The sequence below is a fragment of the Gallinula chloropus genome (genome assembly GCF_964237585.1).
Source record: "Gallinula chloropus genome assembly, chromosome: 9".
Lineage (NCBI taxonomy): Eukaryota > Metazoa > Chordata > Aves > Gruiformes > Rallidae > Gallinula > Gallinula chloropus.
The window spans coordinates 354,024-377,047 of NC_140094.1; the positions used below are offsets into that span (position 1 = coordinate 354,024).

A 23,024-nucleotide genomic window follows, 5' to 3' on the forward strand; every position below is an offset into this window, starting at 1 on the left:
TCTCAGGTTCTCACATAGCCAGAGGCAGAGAGCAGACAACCAGCAGCAGCTGAAGGCCAAGCACTGAAAGGGAATAAATGACACCGAGAATGTCAGGTTTCACAGCACTGAATCACCCCAACAGCAACCTGCTCCTAGGACAAAAGGAAAACACTTGGCAAGAAGGGAGATGTGTAGACTGGAAAGGAAATATATTCTAAACACATCTGGTATTTTTTCTTCCCTGATCGAATACAGTACCTGAGCTCACTGACTGGGAGCTGTTTGGATATCAGAGAAGTGAACTGAGGCATCGTTCATTTTATAGCAAAGTTCATTAGTGCCTGTTGTAGTTTTGTGTGGCTGGGTTCAGGTGGAGAAGGGGGGCTGCAGGGGGGGCTGCTGCAAGAAGCAATCAGAAGCTCTCTGCAGGCTCCACGGAGCAAACTCCACCCGGCTCAAGGCTGGAGTCACTGCTGACCAAGGCTGAGCCCATCAGTGATGGTCAGGGTTCCTCTGGGAATCACACTTAGGAGGAAAAAACCCACAAGCAGCTGCTTTGTGCCCCTAGAAAAGGGGAGTGAGAAGATGTAAGAAACTGTGCAGACACCAAAGTTAGGGAAGTGGGGGGAAGGAGGTACCTCAGGTGCTGGAGAGAATGAAGCCCCAGCAGCCCCTGCAGAAACCCATGGTGGAGTGGGTGTCCCCCCACAGCTCAGGGAAAAGCCCCAGACCCCACCTGCAGTCTGTGGAGAGGCCCCACGCTGGCGCAGGGGCAGACAGACAGGAGCTGCTGTGACCCACGCTGCAGCCAGCCCCTGCCAGCACTTGCAGCCCACAGAGAGAGACAGAGACACAGAGATGAGCGAGGGACAGAGAGATCCACGGTAGTAGATCTGGAGTAGTCTGGGCCTGATAAATATTCTGTGATTTTATGACTGCACCCCATAGCACTGACCCACGCTGGGGCAGCTGAGGAAGAGCTGGAGTCCTGTGGGAAAGGACTCACGTTGGAGAAGTTGGGGAACTCCAGACAAAGATAGAGAAAAGAGATGGAGGAAGGGACAGGGAAAGGGGAAATGGGGAAAAAAATCCCAAACTGAAAAAAAAACCCATCCCAAGGAAAGACAAGTTGAAAGGGGCACATAGGGACAAGAATAAGAGAAGAAGGAAGAGCCAGAGGAAGGGGCTGGAGGCGGGGAAGTAAAAAGAACCCAACCAAAGAGAAACAGAAAGAGCAAGAGGAACAGACAGAGAACCACATTCTATCTGTTCTTCAAATACAGAACCATTCTCTATCTGAAGAACTGATAGAGAACCACAGAGACACATAATGCCCCATAGGGACCCACAGGGACCAATAGCGATCCATAGAGACTCACAGAGACCCATAGAGAGAGAGCCAGAGGGACCCTTAGGGACCCATAGAGACCCACAGAAACACACAGGGATTCATAGAGACTCATAGAGACCCATAGGGACAAATAGGGACACATAAGAACTCATAGGGACCCATAGAGAACAATGGTGACCCACAGGGAACCACAGGGAACCATAGAGACCCATAAAGACCTACAGGGACCCATAGAGACCCATAGGGACCCATAGAGGCCCAGACAGACCCATAGAGATCTTTAGGGACCCCCAGAGACCCATAGAGACAATTAGGGACCTATAGGGACCCAAAAGAAACCCCCAGAGACACATAGAGACCTATAGGGACCCCTAGAGACCAACAGAGACCTGTATCAAACTAGAGGGACCCATAGGGACCCATAGAGATCAAAAGAGACCCATAGAGACCCTTTGAGGCTCATAGAGACCCTTAGAGACCCATAGGTACACATAGAGACCCAAAAAGACCCATAGGGACCCACAGAGACCCATAGGGACCCATATAGACAAATAGAACCCAACAGGAACATATATAGACCCATAGAGACCCACAAGAACCCATAGAGACCCATCGAGATTCATAGAGACACATAAAGACCCATAGGGACCCACAGAGACCCATAAAGACCTACAGGGGCCCATAGGGACCCATAGAGACCCATAGAGACCCACAGGGACACACAGGGACAAATACGGGAAAAAGGGCTGGGCGAGGGGTCGGGAAGCACAAACAAAGGGAAGGGCAAAAGGCACGGGGGGAATCGAATAAAAAGCAAAACAAGAGAAAGGAAAGAGCAAGTGGAAGGGGCAGAATGGAGGGAAGAAAAAACCCCAGAACCAAAAAAAGAGAAAAGGAGAGGACAAGAGGTGGGGACAGGGACAGGAAGAGAAAAAGTCCCAACAACAAAAAGAGAAAAAGCAGGAAGCAGCGGGGGGGGGACGACATGGAAACACCCCCAACAACAACCACCACCAAAGAAGGAAAGAGCGTGAAGAAGGGTTTGGAGGTGGGGGGTGAGGAAAGGAAAATAAAAAAGGAGAAAGGGGGGAGGAAGCAAAGGAACCCCCTGCCAAAAGAGTAACTAAAGAGCATGATCAAGTTTTGTGCAGGGGCAGGGGGTTGTGGGTGGGGGAAGAAATAGGGAAAAAAACACCAAAGTGAAATGAAATGGAGTGAGTGGAAGGGAGGGAGTCCGGGGCGGGGGGGGAGGGGGGGGGGGTTGGGGAGAAGCTGGAAGCAGTTGGAACACCACAGTGCTGGGGGTATTTGGTTGCCCCTCGAGCAGTCTGCGTGAGGATGCTGAGAGACCCCCGAGTTCCCCAACAGCTCCAGTGATCTGCTCAGGGGGCTCCCAAAAAGCCACAGGGATGGGATTTTTGGGATCCTGGTGAGGGACACCTGTACATCATGACATTTTTGGCCATCTGAGCAGTCCCTGCACTTTTTAAAGGCTGGAGTGACAAGGGCTTTGGTCTGATCTTCAGGCCTCTCGCCTGTTTGCCAGGACCTTTCTTTCCCCTCACAGCCCCCAGCAGCAGCACCAGCAGCACCAGCAGAACCAGCAGCACCAGCCTGAGCTATACCAGCAGCAGCACCAGCAGCACCAGCACCAGCAACAGCACCAGCAGCACCAGCACCACCACCAGCAGCAGAACCAGCAGCACCAGCCCGAGCTCCACCAGCAGCACCAACAGCAGCACCAGGACCAGCAGCACCAGCAGCTGCACCACCATCACCACCACAAGCACCACCAGCAGCATCAGCAGCAGCTGGAGGACCACCAGCACCAGCAGCAGCAGCACCAGCAGCAGCACCAGCAGCACCAGCACCACCAGCAGCAGCACCAGCAGCAGCACCAGGAGCAGCAGCACCAGGAGCAGCACCAGCACCAGCAGCAGCACCAGCACCAGCCCGAGCAGCACCAGGAGCATCAGCACCAGCCCGAGCACCACCAGCAGCACCACCAGCAGCACCAGCAGCACCAGCAGCAGCACCAGCACCAGCCCGAGCAGCACCAGCCCGAGCAGCACCAGGAGCATCAGCACCAGCCCGAGCACCACCAGCAGCACCACCAGCAGCACCAGCAGCACCAGCACCAGCAGCAGCACCAGCACCAGCAACACCACAAATACCACCAGCAGCATCAGCAGCAGCAGGAGGAGCAGCAGCACCAGCAGCACCAGCAGCACCAGTGGAGGGATACTAATAAGGAACTAAAGGTAAGAGGTGAAAAACTACGAGGATGAGAATGAGACAGAGGAAGAAGAGGTTTAGAAAGAGGAAGAAGAGCACAAGGAGGTGGAAGAATCTAAGAATGAATACAGGGAGAAACATGAAGAAGAGGAGGAGGATGAGGAGGAAGTTGAGGAGGACGGACAATGAACAGTATGAGAAAGAATACTAAGGAAGAAAACAGGTAAGTAGAAGAGGTCGAGGAAGAGGATTAGATGGAGGAACATGAGGACGAGGAGGAAGAATCCAAGAAGGAATATGAAAAGGAGGAGGAGGTGCAAGTGGAGGTGGAGGAAGAGGCGGAGAAGGAGAAAGACGGACAATGAACAGTAGGAGGAGGAATATTAAGGAAGAACATAGGTAAGTGGAGGAAGAATTCGAGGAAGAGTCAGACAAAGAAGAGGTTGAGAAAGACGAAGAGGAGGATGAAAAGGAAGAAGACTCCAGAAAGGAATATAGAGAGGACTATGTGGAGGAGGAGGAGGTGGAGGCGAAGGAGCAGAGACAGTGAACATTATACGGAGGAATACTGAGGAAGAATACAGGTAAGTGGAGGAGGACGAGGAATTGGATGAGACTGAGGAAGAAGAGGAAGAGGAGGAAGAAGGATCGAAGACTGAATATGAAAAGGAGAAGGAGGGGAAGGTGGAGGAGGAGGCGGAGAAGGAAGACAGACAATGAAGAATAAGAGGAAGAATCCTAATAGGAAACTAAAGGTAAGAGGTGAAAAACTACGAGGATGAGAATGAGACAAGAGGAAGAATAGCTTGAAAATGAGGAAGAAGAGGCCGAGGAGAATGAAGATTCCAGAAATGAATACTGAGAAGAATATGAGGAGGCAGAGGCGGAGTTGGAGGAGGATGGACAATGAACAGTGTGAGGAGGAATAATAAGGAAGAATACAGGTAGCAGGAGGAGGACAAGGAGGAGGATGAGATGGAGGAAGAAGAGGAAGAGGAGGAAGAAAAACCCAAGATGGAATACAAGGAGGCGGAGGAGGAGGAAGACAGACTGTGAAGAATAAGAGGAGGAATACAAAGGAGGAACTAAAGGCAAGAGGACTAAGGATACGATGATAAAAATAGGACAGAGGAAGAAGAGTTTGAGAATGAGGAAGAAGAGGACGAGGAGGACGAATTATCCAGAGAGATATACAGGGAGGGATATGAGGAAGAATAGGAGGAGGAATACAAGGTGGAACATAAGAAGGAACACAAGAAGTAATACGAGGAGGAGGAGGAATGCAAGGAGGAACTGAGAAGGAATATGAGAAGGATGAGGAATACTTGGAGGTGGAGGAGGAGGCGGAGGATGGAAATGAACAGTATGAGGAGGTATAGGCAGAGGAAGAAGAAGATGAGGAGGAAGAAGAATCCGAGAAGCAATACAGGGTAAGAGGAGTTGGAGGAATATGAGGAGGAACAGAAGCGCCAACAGAAGAAGGAATAGGAGGAGGAACAGGAGAAGGAGTATGAGGAGGAGGAGGCGCTGGAGGAGGGGGAAGAGAAATTCAAGGAGAAATAGTAGAAGAAATACAAAAAAGGAAGACGAGGAAGAAGAGGAGAATGAATACAAGATGGAATGGGAGAAGGAATACAGGAAGGAATACGAGGGGGAGCAATATCGGGTGGAGGAATATGAGGAATAGGAACAGGAGGAAGAAGTGAGAACACTCCAGTAGCCACAGTAACTGTACCTGGAGAAAGAAATCTCCTAGCTGTACCTTGTCTTGGTTCCCAAAGTTGAGCTGGCTCTGGCAGGTGTCTGCAGGCATCAGCACGTCCCTGGCCTCAGGCAGAACAGTCTGGGTCATGTTCAGCAGCTTTTAAGGCTCTGTCAGAGCTCAGCTCAGAGCTGCAGGGGAGGGAAACAAACTCAACATCGGGTGGGAGCAGGGAAATGCTTTGCTCAGACCCTCCAGACAGGTGGCACACTGCCAAATCTGCACAAGAATTTGCCAGCACAAAGAAAAGGGGGTGGAAAAGAGGGGTGGACTTACCGGGGACTGAGGGCCTGAAGCTCTGGGGCTGCCGACTCCACACGAGGCCCAGATGGCTCCGGCAGGGACTTGCTGCCCAGGCTGCGGCAGATACCAAAAGCCCCGGCTGGGCGGGGGAGCCGAGCTGCAGGGAGAGGGGGTGCTGGGGGTGGGGAGAGGCTGGAGGGGGGGAAGCTCCCCCTCCTGTGGGGAATGGAACAGCCGCCCGGGAAAGGAGACACCTTGTGCTGGTGGGAGTGGAGCTGTGAGAGCCCGAGGAGCAGCAGCACAGCCCGAGACAGGGGCTCTGGCAGCCATGTCAGTGTGGGTGCTGCCTGGCAGCCGTGTCAGTGTGGGTGCTGCCTGGCAGCACGGTTTCAGCCACGCAGGCACTGTTACAAGCTCTGCATCTCTTCAAGGCTGCCAGTTGCCAGTGATTACTATTTCCAGCCTTGAAGAGGTGCACAGCGCTCCCCATGTCCTGGTTTAGATCACACTGTACTTCAAGTCCCTGGAAACACAGACTGTGGTGGCAAGGTTCATGCATCACTTTTCTGACAAGAGGAGAGCATGTAGCAGAGCAGCCACAAATTCACTCCCCACAGGGACTCCCCTCATCCCTTGCAGGGGAGGCACAGGTCCATGAGGGCAGCAGAACCACATACCTGGGTCTTGCTCGGGGCACGGCAGGTCCGGGGCTCTCACCGTGCCCCTTGGGCTCTTTCACTGCCTGCGGGCAGGAGCAGAAGAGACAGTGCAGGGAGGGAATCTGCCCTGATGAGATGTCAGCGCTGCTGCTGAACAAAGCATAAATATACATAAAAATACTCCAAAGCAACCTAGAGGTGTTTCCCCAGCAGAACTTCTTGTTGGGAGAATTCTTGCAGTTCCCGAAATTTATGTTCCCTTGGATGGAGATGATCAGGAAACCAAATACCTTTTAGAGTTACAAAATGCATTTATAAAGCATTTCTCTTGGCTATGAAAGCCCTGAGCCGCAGTGCCAGAGGGGATGCTTGTGGGGTCCCTGGGTAGGTTTCAGGCCAGGTTTGTCTCTCTGTCCTCGCTCTTTTGTTTTGGGAGCTGCTGCTGGATGTTTGGCATGTTTGAATGTGAAGGAAGGTAGAGCTGAAAAGTGACATAGGGCACATTTAGGACAGTTCCCTGAGGTATTAAAGCCTGGTAGGTGATTTCTCCCTTGGGGTTTTACCAACAGGATGAGAAGAAGGGACTTGGGCAAAGCTATGGCTGAGAGGGGGTGACAGGAAAGGAAGTGGTTGGTAAAAATGCCAGGGGTTTTGGTGAACTATCGGCCGCCCGTGCGATTGGAGAGGGATCCTCCAGCTGTTCCATGGTCATCGAACAAGAACTGGGGCTGGGGAGCGATCGGGGTAAAGCTGCCCCCGTCCCCTCACTCTAGAAATGATAAACAGCAGCTGAAGGAGCAGCACAGTTGGGTCACGAACTGGCAGCGATGGGGATTTTTGCTTCCCAGCTCACAGCGTCACAGCGCAGACCTCAGCCCGGCCGGAGGGGCATCCCTCAGCGCCCCAGCAGCCTCCTCGTATCCCCCCCTCTTCCCTGGCACGGCGCAGGCAGCTCCCAGGGGTGCCAGAGACACCGAAATCCTGCTTGAGAGTGCGACTTGGGGATGGGGCTGCACTCGGTATCGAGTCCCGCTGTGCCTGAACTGGGGCAGGAGAATAAAAGACAACCCTGAAAGCTTCCCACTCCCTGCCTCAGTTTCCCTTTGGTCAGCAGCTCTTCCACCGGTTCAGCTGCTGCTCTTCAGAATCATGGAGAAAAGATGTTACGTGGAGGCGACAGCACATCAAGGCATCCAGAGCTCCAGAAATGGGAGGGATATACGGAAGGGAAGGGAGGGAGGGAAGGAAACAGACCCTGGAAGGAACAGCCACCTCATTGTATTTAAATACCAAGAAAACTCCAGAGCCCGCAGGAGCCAAAACCACAACCATTCTATGATGCTCGGCATCGTCCCCGGCAAGAGGGCAAAGCCAAAACCCCGGCAGAAATGCTGATCCTGTCCGAGACCAACGCCAACCCCAAGAGGGTTTGCAGAGCAACCAACTGGAATTTCTTCAGTTCATGGCTTTTTACTGCGCTGAGGAAAGCTTCAGGAGCAGTGATGCCTGGTGAAGGCGCCCGTTTGATCCCAAAACATACGCAGTCACGGCAGCATCCCCCCCTTTCCCCTCCACAGACAGGTACCCGACGGGATGAGCTCTGGTTCACAGCAACAGCAAAAGCCCAGGGCACAAGTTTGCCATTTCCCAGGAGGGCAACCAGGAAGGATCGGGGCTCCCGGAGCTGGCAGCTTCTTGCAAGAGCCATCTCTGCAGCCCCCCCTTCTCCACCAGAACACAAAACTGCGACAACCCTCTTAGAGAGAGTGGCTGCGTGGTGCTCAGCTCTCAGCTGGGGCCAAACCGTGACAGTGGGGAGAGCAGCTGGGCAAAGGGCAAGGGCACAAGGAGCGGGGATGGGGCTGTCCCCAAAACCAGCTCTGCACCCCTCAGGGTTTGCACACCCAGTATCCCAGACAGCAGATGTGATCCAGGCCCCCACCCCCGTTACAGCTTCACCACAAGCTTGTGAGAAACAAAAGATGTCTATTCTATTAAACCTGCTAGAGAGAGGAACAAGGGGGTCTGCGGGAGCCATAGAAAAAAGGGGGGGGGGGGGGGGTCTGCAGGAGCCAAAGAAAAAAGGGGGGGTTCTGCAGGAGCCATAAAACAAGGGGGGGGGTTGGTGTCTGCAGGAGCTAGAGAACAAAGGTACAGTCTGAGGGAGTCAGAGAACAAGGGGGGGTCTGAGGGAGACAGAGAACAAAGGGCAGGTCTGTGGGAGCCAGAGAACAAGGGGGGGTCTGCAGGATCAAAGTGTCCAAGTGGGCAGCTTCTTCCGCCGGCTCTTCTTGTTGCTCTCGACCAGGCGCAGCCCCTGCCTCTTGATGTCTTCACGGCTGAGGACAACGCCGGGGTCTTTCTCCTCAAAATCAAAGAGGTCTGGACAGAGAGGAGAGAAGCGGGCTGAGGAGAGGCAGTGGGGCCACCTCCGCTCAGCCCATGTCCCCAGGGAGAGCTGGCATGTTTTGGAGGGCTGGTGGCATCACGGTGACCCTCGGGCCGAGCCCTCTGCCACAGGCACTACTGACTAGTGAGGCTCTTTCTCCTGAGCATCCCAGGCTGACCTGCCCCTGTCTCGGACACTGCTGGGGCTTCCCCATAAGGGTCTGGAGCCCATGAGGTGGTGGGTACAGCTCCTGCTTTGTTAAAAAGAGGGGGCAAGCTGCCAAAACCTCAGTGGTTCCTCCAAGAGCATCCAACAGGAGGAGGGCAAAGCCAGACCCGAGCGCTGGTTCTTCTACACAACAAGGATTTCTAAGATGAGGGTCTCCCTCCTTGCCCCACACAACCCTCCTTGCCCCACACAACCCTCTTTGTTCCTGCTGTGCTCCAACACACACCACCCCACTGGCTGCCTTTGATCTCCCACATCCCCACCTAAAATCATCACTCAAGCTCAAAGCCTTGGAGACAGCCAAGGTCAGCCCCAAGGTGGATGGACACCCAGTGATCCCAGCGGGCAGGGGCTGGAACAGTCGCTGTGAAACGTGTCCTGGCTGTGCTCTCCTACCTTGGACACTGCTGCCTATGGCATCCAAGGAGATTTTCAGGTTCTGGGGATCGCTGGCGGTGGCCTTCTCCAGAAGATTCCTGACCTTGACCAAAGCCTGTGAAAGACACCCCGGGTCAAGTGAGGAAGGGTTGGTGGGTGGAACAGCCCCGGGGTGCCCCACCTGGATGTCCCTGGGGGAGACACCCTGCAGTGCCCAGGGATGAAACCCCCACGCACCTTGCTGCTCTCACTGGGGCTGTGGCTGTCGGGGGACAAGTCACACACCCGCTGTACCAGGTACTGCAGCTTCTGCTGGCAGTGCTGGAGCTTCTCTTCCAGCCCCAGGGCTTTGACACAATCCTCCTGGAACAGGAGAGAAGAACCACCTTAGCGGGGAAAAAGAGCCCCTTGGAGGGATGGTGGCTGCCCCAGGTGTCCTCACGCCGTGCCACTGCCACACCAAGCACTGGGGGGGCCTGTGCTCACCCAGTGCTGCACAGGTACCTGTCCGGGTACTGTGATGCCGTGCAGGCGGATGAAGAGGTTGTCAAGGCCATCTTCAAACTGGAGCAGGACCTTCTGGTTCCTCAGGAGATGGGCTTTCATCTGCTCCAGCTTCTCTTCTTCACGCTGCAGGCTCCTCAACAGCTCCTCCTCCAGCACCCTGCAGCCAACACCATGCACGTCCATACAACTGCACAGGGGTGCAGAGACACCCCAAATCTGGTGGGAAGGCTACTCAGGTTGCCCCCCTGCCACCCCTCCCAGAACTGCAAAGCAGAGGTGCTGCCTGCAGCCCATCTGCACCCCTGGTGCCACTGCCCATGCCAGGCAAGGAGGGAGGGGCCTCCCAGTGCCGAAACCGGAGCTTTGGGGACTCTGCCAGGACCAGAGCTGGGGGAGCACCCTGCTCAGGAACCTCTGGGACAGGAGGGATGGGTGGCTGCAGGGGGACAGAGGAAGGGGTGCCCTGTTTGGACATCCAGGACACACGTGTCCCCACCAAAGGAGGTGGCCCGGTCGCATGTCTGCCCTGACGCCAGCCGCACCTGGCTGTGTCGGGGGGCTGGCGAAACTTCAGCTGGGCGTGCTTCAGTTCCAGCTCCTTCAACCTCTTCCTCAGCGCCTGCACCTTCTCCTTGTATTCCTTGATGCAGGTCTCCAGGTCCAGCGAGGACTCCTGCTGTTCCAGGAGCCTGCTGGGGATGTCCTGGCCAGGGGAGAGCACAGAGACTCAGGCCCCGGTGCTCCAAAGGCATCGGGATGTGGCCTCAAGGACATTTCTGCACCCTGGGCCGCTGACAGCTCACAGGATGGAGAAAAGCAGGTCCATCCCGGCAGTCAGGAGCGGGGCTTTGGGGGCTGCAGGGGCAGAGGAGAGCAGGTGACCCCACAAAGCGAGCAGCAAGGGCTTCCCTGCCCATGGCTCCAGCAGCCCCTCCGTTTTACCAGGGACAGGTCTTGACGTTACCCAGAGGAGGCAGCACTGCACCGCAGCCTTGGCCTTCTCCAGCTTCTCGGTCAGCCTGGCCTCGCGCTCCAGCTGGGCCTCGGCGGCCTCCGTCTTGGTGTCTGGTTGGGGGGAAGCGTGAGGGGTCCTTCCTGCCTGTGGCCGTGCCCGCATCCCACCCCCCCGCGCCCCGCCAGGCACTCACCCACCAGCGGGTCCTGCGAGTGCTGGGGCAGGGAGTCCGTGCCGAGCTGGTAGGCGGCTCGCTGCAAGGATGGTCATCGTCACCCCTGAGCTCCCTGCAGCCCCCCGTCCCCCCACCTCCCATGGGGGCTCAGCACCGATGCCTGCTGTCTGCCCACAGCCCGTCCCGCAGCCCGTGCCCCTGCTCACCTCTTTGGGATGCTTTGTGCTGGCTTCCTTCAGCCAGCGCCTGTCCCTGGGCACCTTCTGGGCAGCCAGGGAGCGGTGCCTGAGCTCGCTCTGCGCAAGGAACCAGCTTCTCGTCTCCGCCATGTGTGCCTGCAGCGTATCGGGGAAGGGAGAAGCTGCTGCCAGAGCTGGGAGGGACCTTAGGGAGCCAGCTGAGCTTCTGGAACGGCCAGGGTCAAAAATGGCCCCCTGCACCCCTGTGTAAATGGGCTGAGAAGGAAACTGGGCGAGGATGGAGCGGGCTGCCTTCACCATGGCCGGGGCTTCTTCAGTTGGGCTGTGCCCAGCCCCAGGGCAGGCTGGCCCAAGGGCAAGATGCAGGAGGAGCTATGAGGGTATCTGCGTGCTGTGGGCAAGCCCAGCTCAGTCTCTTGCTCTTTAGAACAAAGCTACTCACCAGCGGGGTGCCATCTGCGGGCTCTGGAGGTGGGAGAGGGCCCCAGGGTGCTCTGTACCATCTCACCTTGGCTACCTCGGCGGCTCTGAGGGCATGCGAGGCCACAGGCTCCATGTCTTCCAGCTCCCTCTGGTAACTCTCAGCCATCCCGATCAGGAGGTTCAGGTGCTGAGGCAGGTGGGCCAGCTCCTGGGACACAGGGAGCCACAGCTCATCACCCCACTGAGCCCCAGGGGTGCCCTGCATGCGGTGACAGGGGATGGAGGGGAGCAGGGCGGGCGGGAGGATGGCAGGGTGAGGAGGAGCTCACCTTCTTCAGGACATCCCGCACAGCCAGGTACTGGGTGGTCACCTTCTGTGCGGCACGGACCTTCACCAGCATCTTCTCAATGTTGTTCTCCAGCTGGTGAATCACCTGGGGCAGAGATGGGATGCGAGCTGGGGGTTACCCCACAAACCAAGCCCAGCACTGCCCCCGGGGGCACCGGGCTGGGAATAAAGCTCCCCGTGGGTGCTGTCGCCCCGAGAAGGGCTCCTGGGTACCCGCATCTGCTGCTGGTGCTGCCTGTTGTCCGCCGCAGCAACACTCTCCAGCTGCTGCAGCCGCCTCTGCAGCTCCCACAGGACCTGGCGCCGCTGCCGCACCTCGTACTGCAGCGCGTTGTAGGTGTTGGTGCGGCCATGGATTTCAGCCTGCACCTTCTCCAGGGCCAGCTGGAAGGGGACACGAGGGTTTGCCAGGATGCAGGCACGGCTCACCGGGAACCCCGGGGAGAAGTGGGGCTGCCTCTAAAACTCTCCCCCTCCCAGGGTAGAGCAGGGAAGCTGGGACGTTGCTCAGCGCATTGTCACTCCCCTGGCAGTGTGGGGTGTGGGAGAGCTTTGCCGTGGTGGGGGCTGGTTGGGGTAAGGCAGAGCTGGGCACATGCTGGTGACAGCAACGGGGTTGGCTCAGGGACTCTGCATAAGGCAGACCCTGGGCTGAGCCTCCATCAATCCATCAGTGGCCCAGAGGCGGCTGCTGGCGGAGAGCGGTGGCATCGTTCCCTCCCTTCCAGAGGCCCCTCTATCCCCAGGGGCTTTATAGCCAGGCCAGAACCTTGGGACAGGCAGTAGAGGGAAGCACCAGCATCTCTCTCTCTCCCAGGGATGTGGCTGGACCCCTCAGGAAGCCAGGCAGCCCTGGGGACCTGCCAGCTGGACGGCCAGCAGCTCTGCTGGGGCCAAGGAAGCTCAGGGTGCCAGAGGAGGACCTGCACAGATGGGGCTGAGCTGGAAGGGGACCCATGGGACCACAAGCGAACACCCCAGGTCTTGCTGCACCAGCCCTGCCGTGCTGCCCTCGCACAAGCACCACGTCCCTGTGCCGTGCACCCTGCTCTTCTGAGCACCCCTGGGGCCCCAGTCCCTGCCAGCAGTCCCTGCCTGCCCGCCCCTCCTGTTACCTCGACCGCCTTCCTGGCCATAAGGACACCCATGGGCCTCTCTGCTCTACATGCCTCCGAGAAGGTGACCTTGCTGCGCTGTGGGCGGCGGAGGGAAAGCAAGAGCATCACTGCCAGCCTGGGCATGGTCACGTCCTGCTCCCGGACAGGAGCTGGCTCTGCAGGGACAGCACCAGGGGGGTCCAGCACCTACCGGGGACGCCCGGACGGTGTCCAGGGTGTGGATGTCATCCCGTAACGTCTTGCGCAGGGGGAGCAGACGCTGCCTGGTCTCAGCCAGCTTTTCCTCACACAGACCAGTGAAAATCTTCTGCCCTTGCTCTGGAGGACATGAAGGCGCCGTGAGTCCCACGCAGGTACAGGCAGCTCGGCTCAGGACAGCGGGACACCCCCCACCCGCCCTGCCAAGCCCAAGGGGCAGCACCTCGCAAGGCAGCGACCTCCTTCAGCTCCTGGATGCGCTGGCTGAGTCTGGTCTTCTGGCCCTGCACCACGCGGGCGCTCCTGCCCCGGCCCTCCAGCCCCACGGCAGCCATTGTGGCACCGCTGCCGGGTGGACACGCAGCCAGGACGAGACCACAGATGGAGCTGAGCTCCTGGTGCCCGTGGAGCCTTCACCACGGTGCCTGCAACTGCTGCAACCCCCCTGCTCGCCTATCGACTCCCGCAGACCCTTCCTCTTCGCTCGGGTGGGTGAGATGAACCGCGAGTACTGAGCTCCCCACGGCAGCAGAGGGCCGGGTGGGCAGCTGGGATACGGGTTCTGTGTCCCATCAATCACCATGGCTACAGTGTTTGCCCCCTGCCCAGCCTGGCAACCCCCCACGCCCCAACAGAAACGGGGCCAGGATGAGTTCCAGAAGATGAGAAACTACATAATATTGGTTAATATGATATTATAATATGATGTCTGGTGTTACAAACGGTGGTGACAAATTGTTCACTCTAGTTTAGAGTATCCAAATTAAAGCCTGTACAGAATTATTACCTGAACCCACCTACTCTCACTTCACATGTTCATGAGCTTATCAGTCCTTTGTGCTTGCGCAGATCCTTCCAAGAATTGTGAGCGAGGGTCTCTGGTGGTCCTTGGAAGAAAGCCATGAGTCCTCCTCACCATGTACTTCTCAACTTTCGCCTGGAATGTGAGGGTCTTGCAAGCTTGCAGTGTTCTTACCAGTCTGAGCTAATTGGTGTCCTTGTTAGTCAGTTTTTCTCTAGCAAGGGGATAAACGATGTATCGGTGGTGGATGCCATCCCGCCCTCGAATCCTTGTTCCCAGACATAGTGTGAGACTCTCACAGGTAAGTTCCCAGAGCTGCTTCCCATAACTACACTGCATAACTGCACTACCTATATATCGTGATCCTGGACCCTCACATCAATTGCCATTAATAACAGCTCAGTTACAAAGCTCAACATAGTTTAATTGCCGATGGGTTTGAATAACAAATTGATTATACAAGGTTTATTACACTCCAGAAGGCTTTGCTATTGCAAGGGCACAGGTATTTTTATAGAAAATATCAACAAGCAATGCCTGCAAAATGCTCAGGCTGAAGGGCTGGTTTTCCCGTTTTCCATTGCTTGGCCACCCTGCCTCCTCCTCGGCTCGGCCTGGTCTGCACACCCTGTCCTCATGGGCGCCATGTTCCCCAACTGCTTACACAGCTTCCAGCTTGAGTGACTTTGCTATCTGAAGGGAACAGCAGGGATATTGTCCAGGCCAATCCCTTCAGAGATCAGAGTCAGGTTGCTGACAGACCTGCTGCCTTCCCCAACCCCATTCTTGTGTTTGTGTCACAAAACTGCCCACAGTGACTTCTGCAGGGCCCTTTGCAGAAAGCTCAACAAACACAGCAGTCAGACAACCACTACAATTATCAAAATCAATAATCCTGTTTTGACCATTGACAGTATCCCTCACGTAATTCCCCACCCATGAAACAAGCTGTCTAGCCCAAAAAAAATCCCTTTCCTTCTTCTATCTTTTGTGTTTGGTCTGGTCAGACAGATCCATGCAGCACATGCCCTCTATGATTTTCAACATGTTTCTTTCACTCTCTCTTCACCAGCAGTTTATCTACAGAATCCCCCATGAATCCTCAGTGACCTTCTCCAACAGGGAGAGTCCTTTGCCATGAAGCTTCAGATCTTCCCCCACTGTCCCAGTGTGGGTCCCTTCCATGGGGTCAGCCTCTTGGGCCCAGACTGCTTCAGCCTCGTCGCCCACGGGGTCACACGTCCCCACAGCAGTCCTGCTCTGGTGTGGGCCTCCCTCTCCATGGGCTGCAGGTGCTGACAGGACATTGCTCCAGGATGGGCTCCCCACTGGGTCACAGCATCCTCCATATGTCTCCACCCACTCCAGCGTGGGATCCTCCACAGCCTACGGGGGGGAACTTTGCTTCTCTTCATCCTCCATAGGCTGCTGGGGGACAACTTGCTTCACCACGGTCTTTTCCACAGGGTACAGAGGGGTCTCTCCTCTGGCACATGGAGCACCTCCCGTCCTCCTTCTGCATGACCTTGGGGGCTGCAGAGCTTCTCACATGTTCTCATTCCTTTCTCTGCTGGTAAAAAGCAGCTGCTTACAGCTTTTTCTGCTATTTAAATATGTTTTCATAGACACACAACCACCATCACTGATTGGCTCGGCCTTGGCCAGCAGCAGGTCTGTCCTTGCAGATCCCCAAAACGGCCTGTGGGGCAGCTGCTTCAACCTCCACCTCTGCAACCTCCAGTGGATCAGCACCAGATGTGCTGCACTGTCAGCCACCTCCAAGATCAGCCAGGGCACTGCTTCTCCATCAGGCAGTGTCCTTCGGGGACCCCACAGCTGCAGACGACCAGCAGGCTGCTCAGACCAACGGCCACCCAGGGACAACGACAGCTGTTCCTGCCCCACGCCCATCAGGGGTCAGCAGCAGGTCTGCCAGCATCCCTTCCCCAATACCACCCCCTCACAGGGCACTGCAGCCAGTCCAGCCAGTCCTGTGCTGGTAAGCCCTTGGGGCATCCCTGGGCACAGTCAGCCACCCAGGTGGTCCTGTCCCCATGGATGTGGACACTGTCACAGGCTGCAACATATATATGGACATCGATGTCCTAATGGAAGAGGAAAGCCTGCCAGGCAGTGCCATTGCACTTAGCTCTGTTGAAGGGATTGGTAGGAGATGACAGGTTGGAATGAAGGAAGGGAGGGAGGGAGGGAGGGAGGGAGGGAAGAAGGGTGTTGATTATGGATTAATGATTGTTTTGTTCTGGTTTTCCATTAAAAGCCATTTATTCAGAACCTTTCTGTGTCTGCATGGGATGGGCAGGGAGCAACAGAAAATGACACCAAAGAGGTGCAACAGCACCCCCTAAATCACATCCATTGCTCAAACTGGATCCATTCACCACTATTAATTTACAAACTGGTAAAAACGAGCTCTAAAGCAGAAACAACCCTTGAAGGAAACTGCCTTGGCGTTTTAGTTCAATTAGTTTTAGGTTTGGGTGGGGTTTTTTGGGGGGGATATGGGGTCAGGTGTTATTTTTCCATCACTGTGTGCAAATCCTGTAAATTCTTCCCTGTTGCTTCTGTCCCTGTTGTTAATGCTCCTGGTCTCAAAGAACATTCAAGTTCCTTTTTCCTGAGATGACTTTTGAATTCAGTCCCTACTGTAACACCGGCAGCTGATGTGCTGCACACCGTATCTCCTACACCACCTCTGAGGAACCACTCGACTGGTGGCCTTTTGGCATGTGCCAGGCCAAGAGCTATTCTTTCATTTCCCACTCCTTGTCATCCCAGGGCAGGTGAAATACTCCCATTTTTACCATCTTGCTGCTCACTTCCTGCAATGGTGTCACAGAATAGTCCCCAGAAGGCCAATAAAAATCATTGGTTAACTACACTGAGTGTTTTAAATACAAAGAGGGGAGGGTGATGATTAGCATATTCATGTTACTTCCTGGAAATCATTATCATATGTAAATCCCCTCCACACCTGAGCAGTTGTGTTGAGCCTGGTCCTCTGGTGGTCATCAATACTCTGCCTCACTGTGTCCACTATTGAACCCCATCTTTGCCCAAGTTCACTTTGTCTTTGGCTGGTCTTTCATAACCACAGGCAGTTTCTTCAAGTAACTGCAACACTGGGTTAAAGTGTGACAGCTGTTCCCCTCACACTTTCAACACAGCTCAGGTGAAAACTCTGTTCCTCTTGTCTTCCCACCAACAAAATGGGGAAAACCCCCATTCCCTCCCATCCCATCCAGTGTAAAATGGGCCTGGGAAACACCATCTTCCTGCTGGATCGGGATTTGTTCTTCCTGAGGGTTATTTGGCGTGTTTGGCAGAGATCGTGCTGTGAGGAGCGACGATTTCTGGCTGCCCCTGTCGAGGTGGTTTTTAACGTTGAGGGAGAATGAAAACGATCGTGGGATGACGACACGATGGGTTGGGGGTTTGGGGTGGTTTGGGGTGGGTTTTTTCCTCCCCTCCCTCCCCCCTCGTTTTGCCATCAGGAAGGGATGATGCTCTTTGCCCCAAGGTGAGGTGACTCCGACAAAGTCGCCGCGTGTTCTGCTGCTTAAAGAGCGAAGCGGGTTCAAGATGGTTTGGCTTGAAAAGCGCACGAGCGTTGAGTGCCAGGACGAGGTCAGGGGTTGGGGATAGATCCAGGGCCCGGGAATTCTTCTCCCGTTCCCCAGATGGCCTTGTCTCCTCATCCCACTACCCCAACACTCATCAGACATCGGCCAGGGAGGAGAAAACCGGCTCCCTTCCACCCGGAGAAGTGGCGTTCTGAGCCCGAAGGGCATCTGTCCCCCTCTGTGAGTTTTAATTCGTTGCTTTTTTGAAGGATTTGAGATGCCCCCAGCCCGTCTCTTTCCCCCCGACCCGCCTCACCACGTGTGACATCACGTGTGTTCCTGTCCCTATAGCAACGGGCTGGCCCAGGGGTGGCCAGTTTCTTCCCAGCATCCTTTGCGGGTAGCAGCCAGTAGTGTCAGTTGTGGTGCTGTGGGATACGCTTCCCAACGTGTGGGTTCACTCCCTCCAGCTCCTCTTTGGGAGCTTCTCCGGGGTCATTAGCCCAGCCTCGCTGGCCCCATACAGCTCAGTCATTTGCTGATCCCAAAAAGAATTGCAGCTGCCAGACAGCTCAGAAGCCAGGTCCTGGAACTCCGGCCCGGGGAAGGTGCTGGTCTGCCACCGAGCTTCTCCTTTTCATCTGCCGAGGTAGCTGACTTCTCTCTCTCTCTTTTTAACCTTTCCCCACCTTTTATTGCTCTCCTCCTCCCCAGTTTTCATTCCCTGACTCTTCTTGGGCAGTTGCGACCCACCAAACCCCGCCGGGGCCTGACCCCAAACCAACCCTCCCTTTCTCCCTGCGCCCTCTCTCTGTGTCCCAGCCCTGCCCCGTGCCACATCTCAGGTTTATCATTGGAAAACTCCTCAATTCCGAGTCTCTTCTTGATCCCTTGTGCTGCAGTGAAACTGTAGGGACAAAACCAGCTAAATCGGGGCAGTTTTAAACCAGACTTGGTTTTCTGGCAGCCGGTTGACGTCCCTCTTGACCAGTGGGTGTCCATCCCCACCATCATCATCATCATCTCTGGGGAGGAAAAGGAAGCACAGCACTCAGGGGCTCCCAGCCCCTCTGCTCTCCTGACCGTAACCCCCCCACACCCCTTCTTCTTTGCAGTTGACATGGATGATGAAGACGCCCGGTGCCTGCTGGATGTCATTTGGTAAGCGAAACGCCATGGGCTCAGGAAGGCGGGAGGGTGGGAAGGGGGTTCTGCCGCTTCCCCGGCACAGCGTTAGGTCTCCCAGAGCCAGAAATCCTCCGAGGCGCGTTCCAAAGGGGTCCCAGCCCTACAAACCCTTCCTGATTGATGGTTGGCATCCCTCAGAGGGCTCCGGGCTGTACCGGAGGAGGTTTGGCACTTGTCACCTACCCCATCGCCGCCTCCTTTTCCTTCAGAGTTGATGGCTGGAGCTCCCTGGGAAGAGGGAGGCGATGGCAGCCTTGGGAAGAGCATTTACCTTCCCCGCCATACCTCAGGCCTGCGACGGAGCCGCTGGCTTCCCAACCTGCCTACGCCCTTGGGTTCCATTAATGAAGGGAGCTTAATTAGACCCGGGCACGATGCTGCCGGCGCGGCGTGCGCCTCGTGTCCCTCCCCAACCCTTTTCCTCCTGCTCTTGTGTCTTGCAGCGACCCTCAGGCCTTGAATGACTTCCTACATGGATCTGAAAAGGTGAGTGGTGGCTTGGTTCTCTGCCCCGAGACCCCATTTTGTCCCTATCCCACCTCCTTTCTTCGCAACCAATGAGGAGGGGGGTTGGGTTTTTTCCTCCCCTCACCCACCCAAAACCAGAAAGCAAACCCCAAGCTCAGAGCCATGAGTTCAGAGCAGTGAGCCAGAGCTCAGCTACCCGGCAGCACCACGCACAGGGTCTCTTTCCCACCCTTCCCCTTTTTGTGTGGTGGGTTTTTTTGTTTTCCCTTTTTTAGATACATTTTTAAATCGGGAGTTTTCCCGCACATTTTTGGGTTCTGTTCTCTCAGAAGAAAGTAAATCTCATCTTTTTCATTACAGATTGACAGTGATGATCTCCTGGACAGCACAGGAGATGCAGCCAGTGCCTTTTTTGAAGGTGCTGGGGTATGTATTTTTAATTTATACTTGAGGAATGACGGCTCAGAAACCTTTCCCTTTTATATTTTCCCTCTTCTCCTTTTGTTTTATATTTCCCTTCAACCTTTTTTTTTTAATTCCCCAGGGTTTTTTCCATGTTTCCCAGCTCTAGTGAGAAAAAAAGGCAGGATGCAGGGATTTGTTCCTCTCTCACCAGAAAAGCAGCTGTGTTTTTCATGGAGGGGTTTTTCCTTTGAAGATTTCTTCCTGGAATATGATTTTTTGTCCCCTTCCAAGCCCAATGGGGTGTTTTCAGACCTTTGCTCTGTGCCCATGTCCAAACGGCTTGAGCCCCCTCCCTTCCACCCAACTTTGTTGGGACGACCTTGGCCTCCCTGGCTTGCAACTGGTCATTCCAGGGCTGTCTTGTCCGCTCTCCAAAGGCCACAGCACTCCGGGGTTTGGCACCCAGGGGATGACGAAGCACTTTCAGGTCTGGGGGCGAGGGCGCCCATGGTCCCCTCCCACCACCTCCTCTTCCCTCCCCTCTGAGGTGCCTAGGGAAATGTGTTGGGTGAGTTGACTCGATGCCCTCTTTGCACCTGAGCTCAATTCCTTCTCCTCTCTTCTTCCTCCTCCCCACACCGCTGACCGGCTGTCTCCCCAGCTCCACATGCAAGAGCCCTCTGGCAGCCAGCTGAGCACCGAGCAGAGTCCACCTGCTACCAGCCTGGACCTTGATGTTTTAGAGGACATCTTGGGGTCCCCCTCGGGCGGTGGGACCAACCTGCAGAACTCGGACTGGCCTTGCGACATCCTCCAGCAGAGCCTGAAAGAGGCCAACATCACTGAGCAGATGTTGAAAGCTGAAGCCGAGCTGGATCTGGGCCCCTTGCAGCTTCCCACCCTTCAGCCTGTGGTCCAGGCAGCCACCAACGGCACCCTGCAGATCTTCTCTGGCAGGGCCAACCTCATCAGGCTGCAGCAACCCGCTGGCCCGATTCAGGTGGTGGGGCAGCAAGTGATGGCCATCAACCAGTCCCTGCAGCAGATCAAACAGGTCCAACCCTCTCAAGTGGCCACCGTGCCCGTCGGCAGCTACATCACCCTCCCGGCTCTTCCCAACCCCGCTCCTCAACAGAAGCAAAGAGTGGGCAGGTTCCAGCAGGTAAATTAAGTCACCGTCAAGGGTCTCCAGGGCCTGGCATAGGTCAGGAGGGGAGCGAAGCTCGGCGACAGCGCAGCAAAGCGCGGCCATGAGCCTCCTGCCCATGGGGAGACGAGGGTTTAGAGGCAAAATCAGAAGCCGAAACATGGCCGGTTCCTCCCAGGCAGGCCCTGGGTGCCACCTCCTTCCTTCTTCTTTGGGGTCGGGGGGGAGGGAGGCAAAGCTATGGGGGTTTGGGGTGCCTGTGCCACCCGTGGCGTTAACATCTGCGTGGCTGGAGAGGCGCCGCCATGAGCGCACGACCGATCCCTCCCCTCCCTGTGCTCGTGTGCTGGATCACCCAGAATTTAAGGCCCAGTTATTTTTTTGTTTTCCCAACTTCTTGTTTTTTTCAAAATTTTCTTTTAATTAATCCCATGTAGGTGCCACAAGGGATCATCCTGCAGCAGCCTCCCACCAGCCAGGCTTCTGCGGCGCTCTGCCAGTTCACCAGCCCGTGCTCCTCCATCCTGGTGAGCGGCCAAGGACAAGCGGTGAGGGTAACGCCGACACCAACCCCCGAGCCTGGCCAGGTGCCCACCGCCCTCCCGCCTTCCACCGCAGGTTGGTACCCAAGCTGGGGAGGGTATCCCAAACAGTGCATGTTCACCAGGAGCTCGGGGCAGTGGGGTGAAGCCCGTTGCACCCGTGTGTGGTCAAATGGCCACTCATTTTATTTCACTAAAGCTCCGGCTATTTTTGGGGAGGGGGATGATGGGGAGAGGTGAAGGGGTGAGTTCGGGGATGTCATTATTATCGAGGTTTTGGGGAGGGGGGTGGGCGGGAAAGACGCGGTTTTGAAAACAAAGGGTGAAAGGTTGAGGAGTGGACATGGCGTCACGCCGGTTCGGTTAACGATGGTGGATGGTGTTGGAAAGCGGGGAAGAGGGGGTGGGGTGTGCATCCCAAAGATTGACATGGTGTTTCCCTTGCAGACGAACACATCTCCTCCTTGTCCTGCTCGCAGACCCTCTGCTCCTCTTCTTCTTCCTCCTCCTCATCGTCATCGTCCTCCTCCTCCTCCTCCTTGGTGGTCCCAGCCTCTTCCAGCATCCTGCTGCCCTCGCAGAGCCGGAAACATCCGTTGCCGCAGCCGCCTGCCCCCATCCACCCAACCAAAGTGCTGATCAAGCACAGTGGGGGTTCTCCATCCCTCACTGGGGCCAAAGCCTCCCCAGTGCCGGACAGCGGGGATGGGGACGCTCTTCCATCGCGGAGCAAACCCCCCATCAAGACCCCCCCTGAGGCGCAGAGCTGCATCCGCCTCAACCTGAAGGTCAGGCAAGAAGCCGGGCGCATCAAGGTGGTGCACAGCACCGTGGTGTACCCCGTGTACCAGCGCCCCGCCAGGCGCCGCCTCACCAAGGGACCCGTCCCCACGGCTCTGGCGCCGGCAGGCAGATGAACGGCACGTGGCTCACGGGGCTCCATCTTCCCCTGAGACAAAACCTGTCCTGACCTACTGCTGCCTCCTGCGTCTGAAACCCTACGCAGAAAATGTGGATGCGTTGCTGGACCCCCTGCTATGCACACCCCCACCCCCCACCCCAGTGTCTCCTTCCCACCCCCCGGTGCATTTGTGGGATCCTTTAATCCCATCTCCTTTAATCCCAGATTGATAAACCCCAGATCGTTTAAACCCCACACCAATAAATCCCGGATCCAGAAATCCCAGGTTGATAAATCCCAGAATGTTTTAATCCCAGATTGCTTCAATCCCGCATCTCTTCATCCTGGATCGCTTAATCCCTGGTTGTTTAATCCCAGATCAGTGATTTGGTTTTTTCCACCGACGAGGGGCCTTTCTGGGATGCCCTGAACCCTCCAAAACCCCTCTGGACCTGCACTGATGTGTCCAGGGCTGGGAAGTGGCAGGTGGGAAAGTGATCTGGGATGGGAGGTGTATTAGTGGGATGTGGTGGTTATATCTGTGGTGGGGGTGTGTATCGGTTGGGGAGGTACAAACACGACTGCCCCCACAGGTTCACGTGCACCCATGTCCCCAGCCAGGTCCTGGAGAGCATCAGCCTCATTGCCCCCCCCCGGAATCCTTTCGGGGGCCAAGCAGCACCTCTCCAGGGATAAGGGGGGTGTGAGGGGGCCCACAATCCCCCTCCCTGTATTTCCTCCACACCTCCTCTCAGACATTCATCGGTCCGGCCATTCCCACCCTCCCCCTTTACTCCCCAAAAAAGCCAGGCCCCCCCTTTCCTGAAGCTGTTTTGGG

General features: G+C 55.9%; 1 protein-coding gene across 1 annotated transcript; it reads right to left on the bottom strand.

The window, feature by feature from the left end:
- Positions 1-8,483: 8,483 nt before the first annotated feature.
- Positions 8,484-13,487, bottom strand: LOC311194692 (coiled-coil domain-containing protein 183-like; the record flags this gene model as incomplete). The annotated part of the gene is made up of 12 exons (XM_084267893.1): positions 8,484-8,614; positions 9,246-9,342; positions 9,732-9,891; positions 10,277-10,437; positions 10,699-10,799; positions 10,883-10,943; positions 11,573-11,695; positions 11,817-11,921; positions 12,050-12,220; positions 12,952-13,029; positions 13,145-13,272; positions 13,376-13,487. 12 exons carry the CDS (start codon positions 13,485-13,487, stop codon positions 8,484-8,486), a joined length of 1,428 nt encoding a protein of 475 aa, XP_084124019.1.
- Between the last annotated feature and the right edge of the window lie 9,537 nt (positions 13,488-23,024).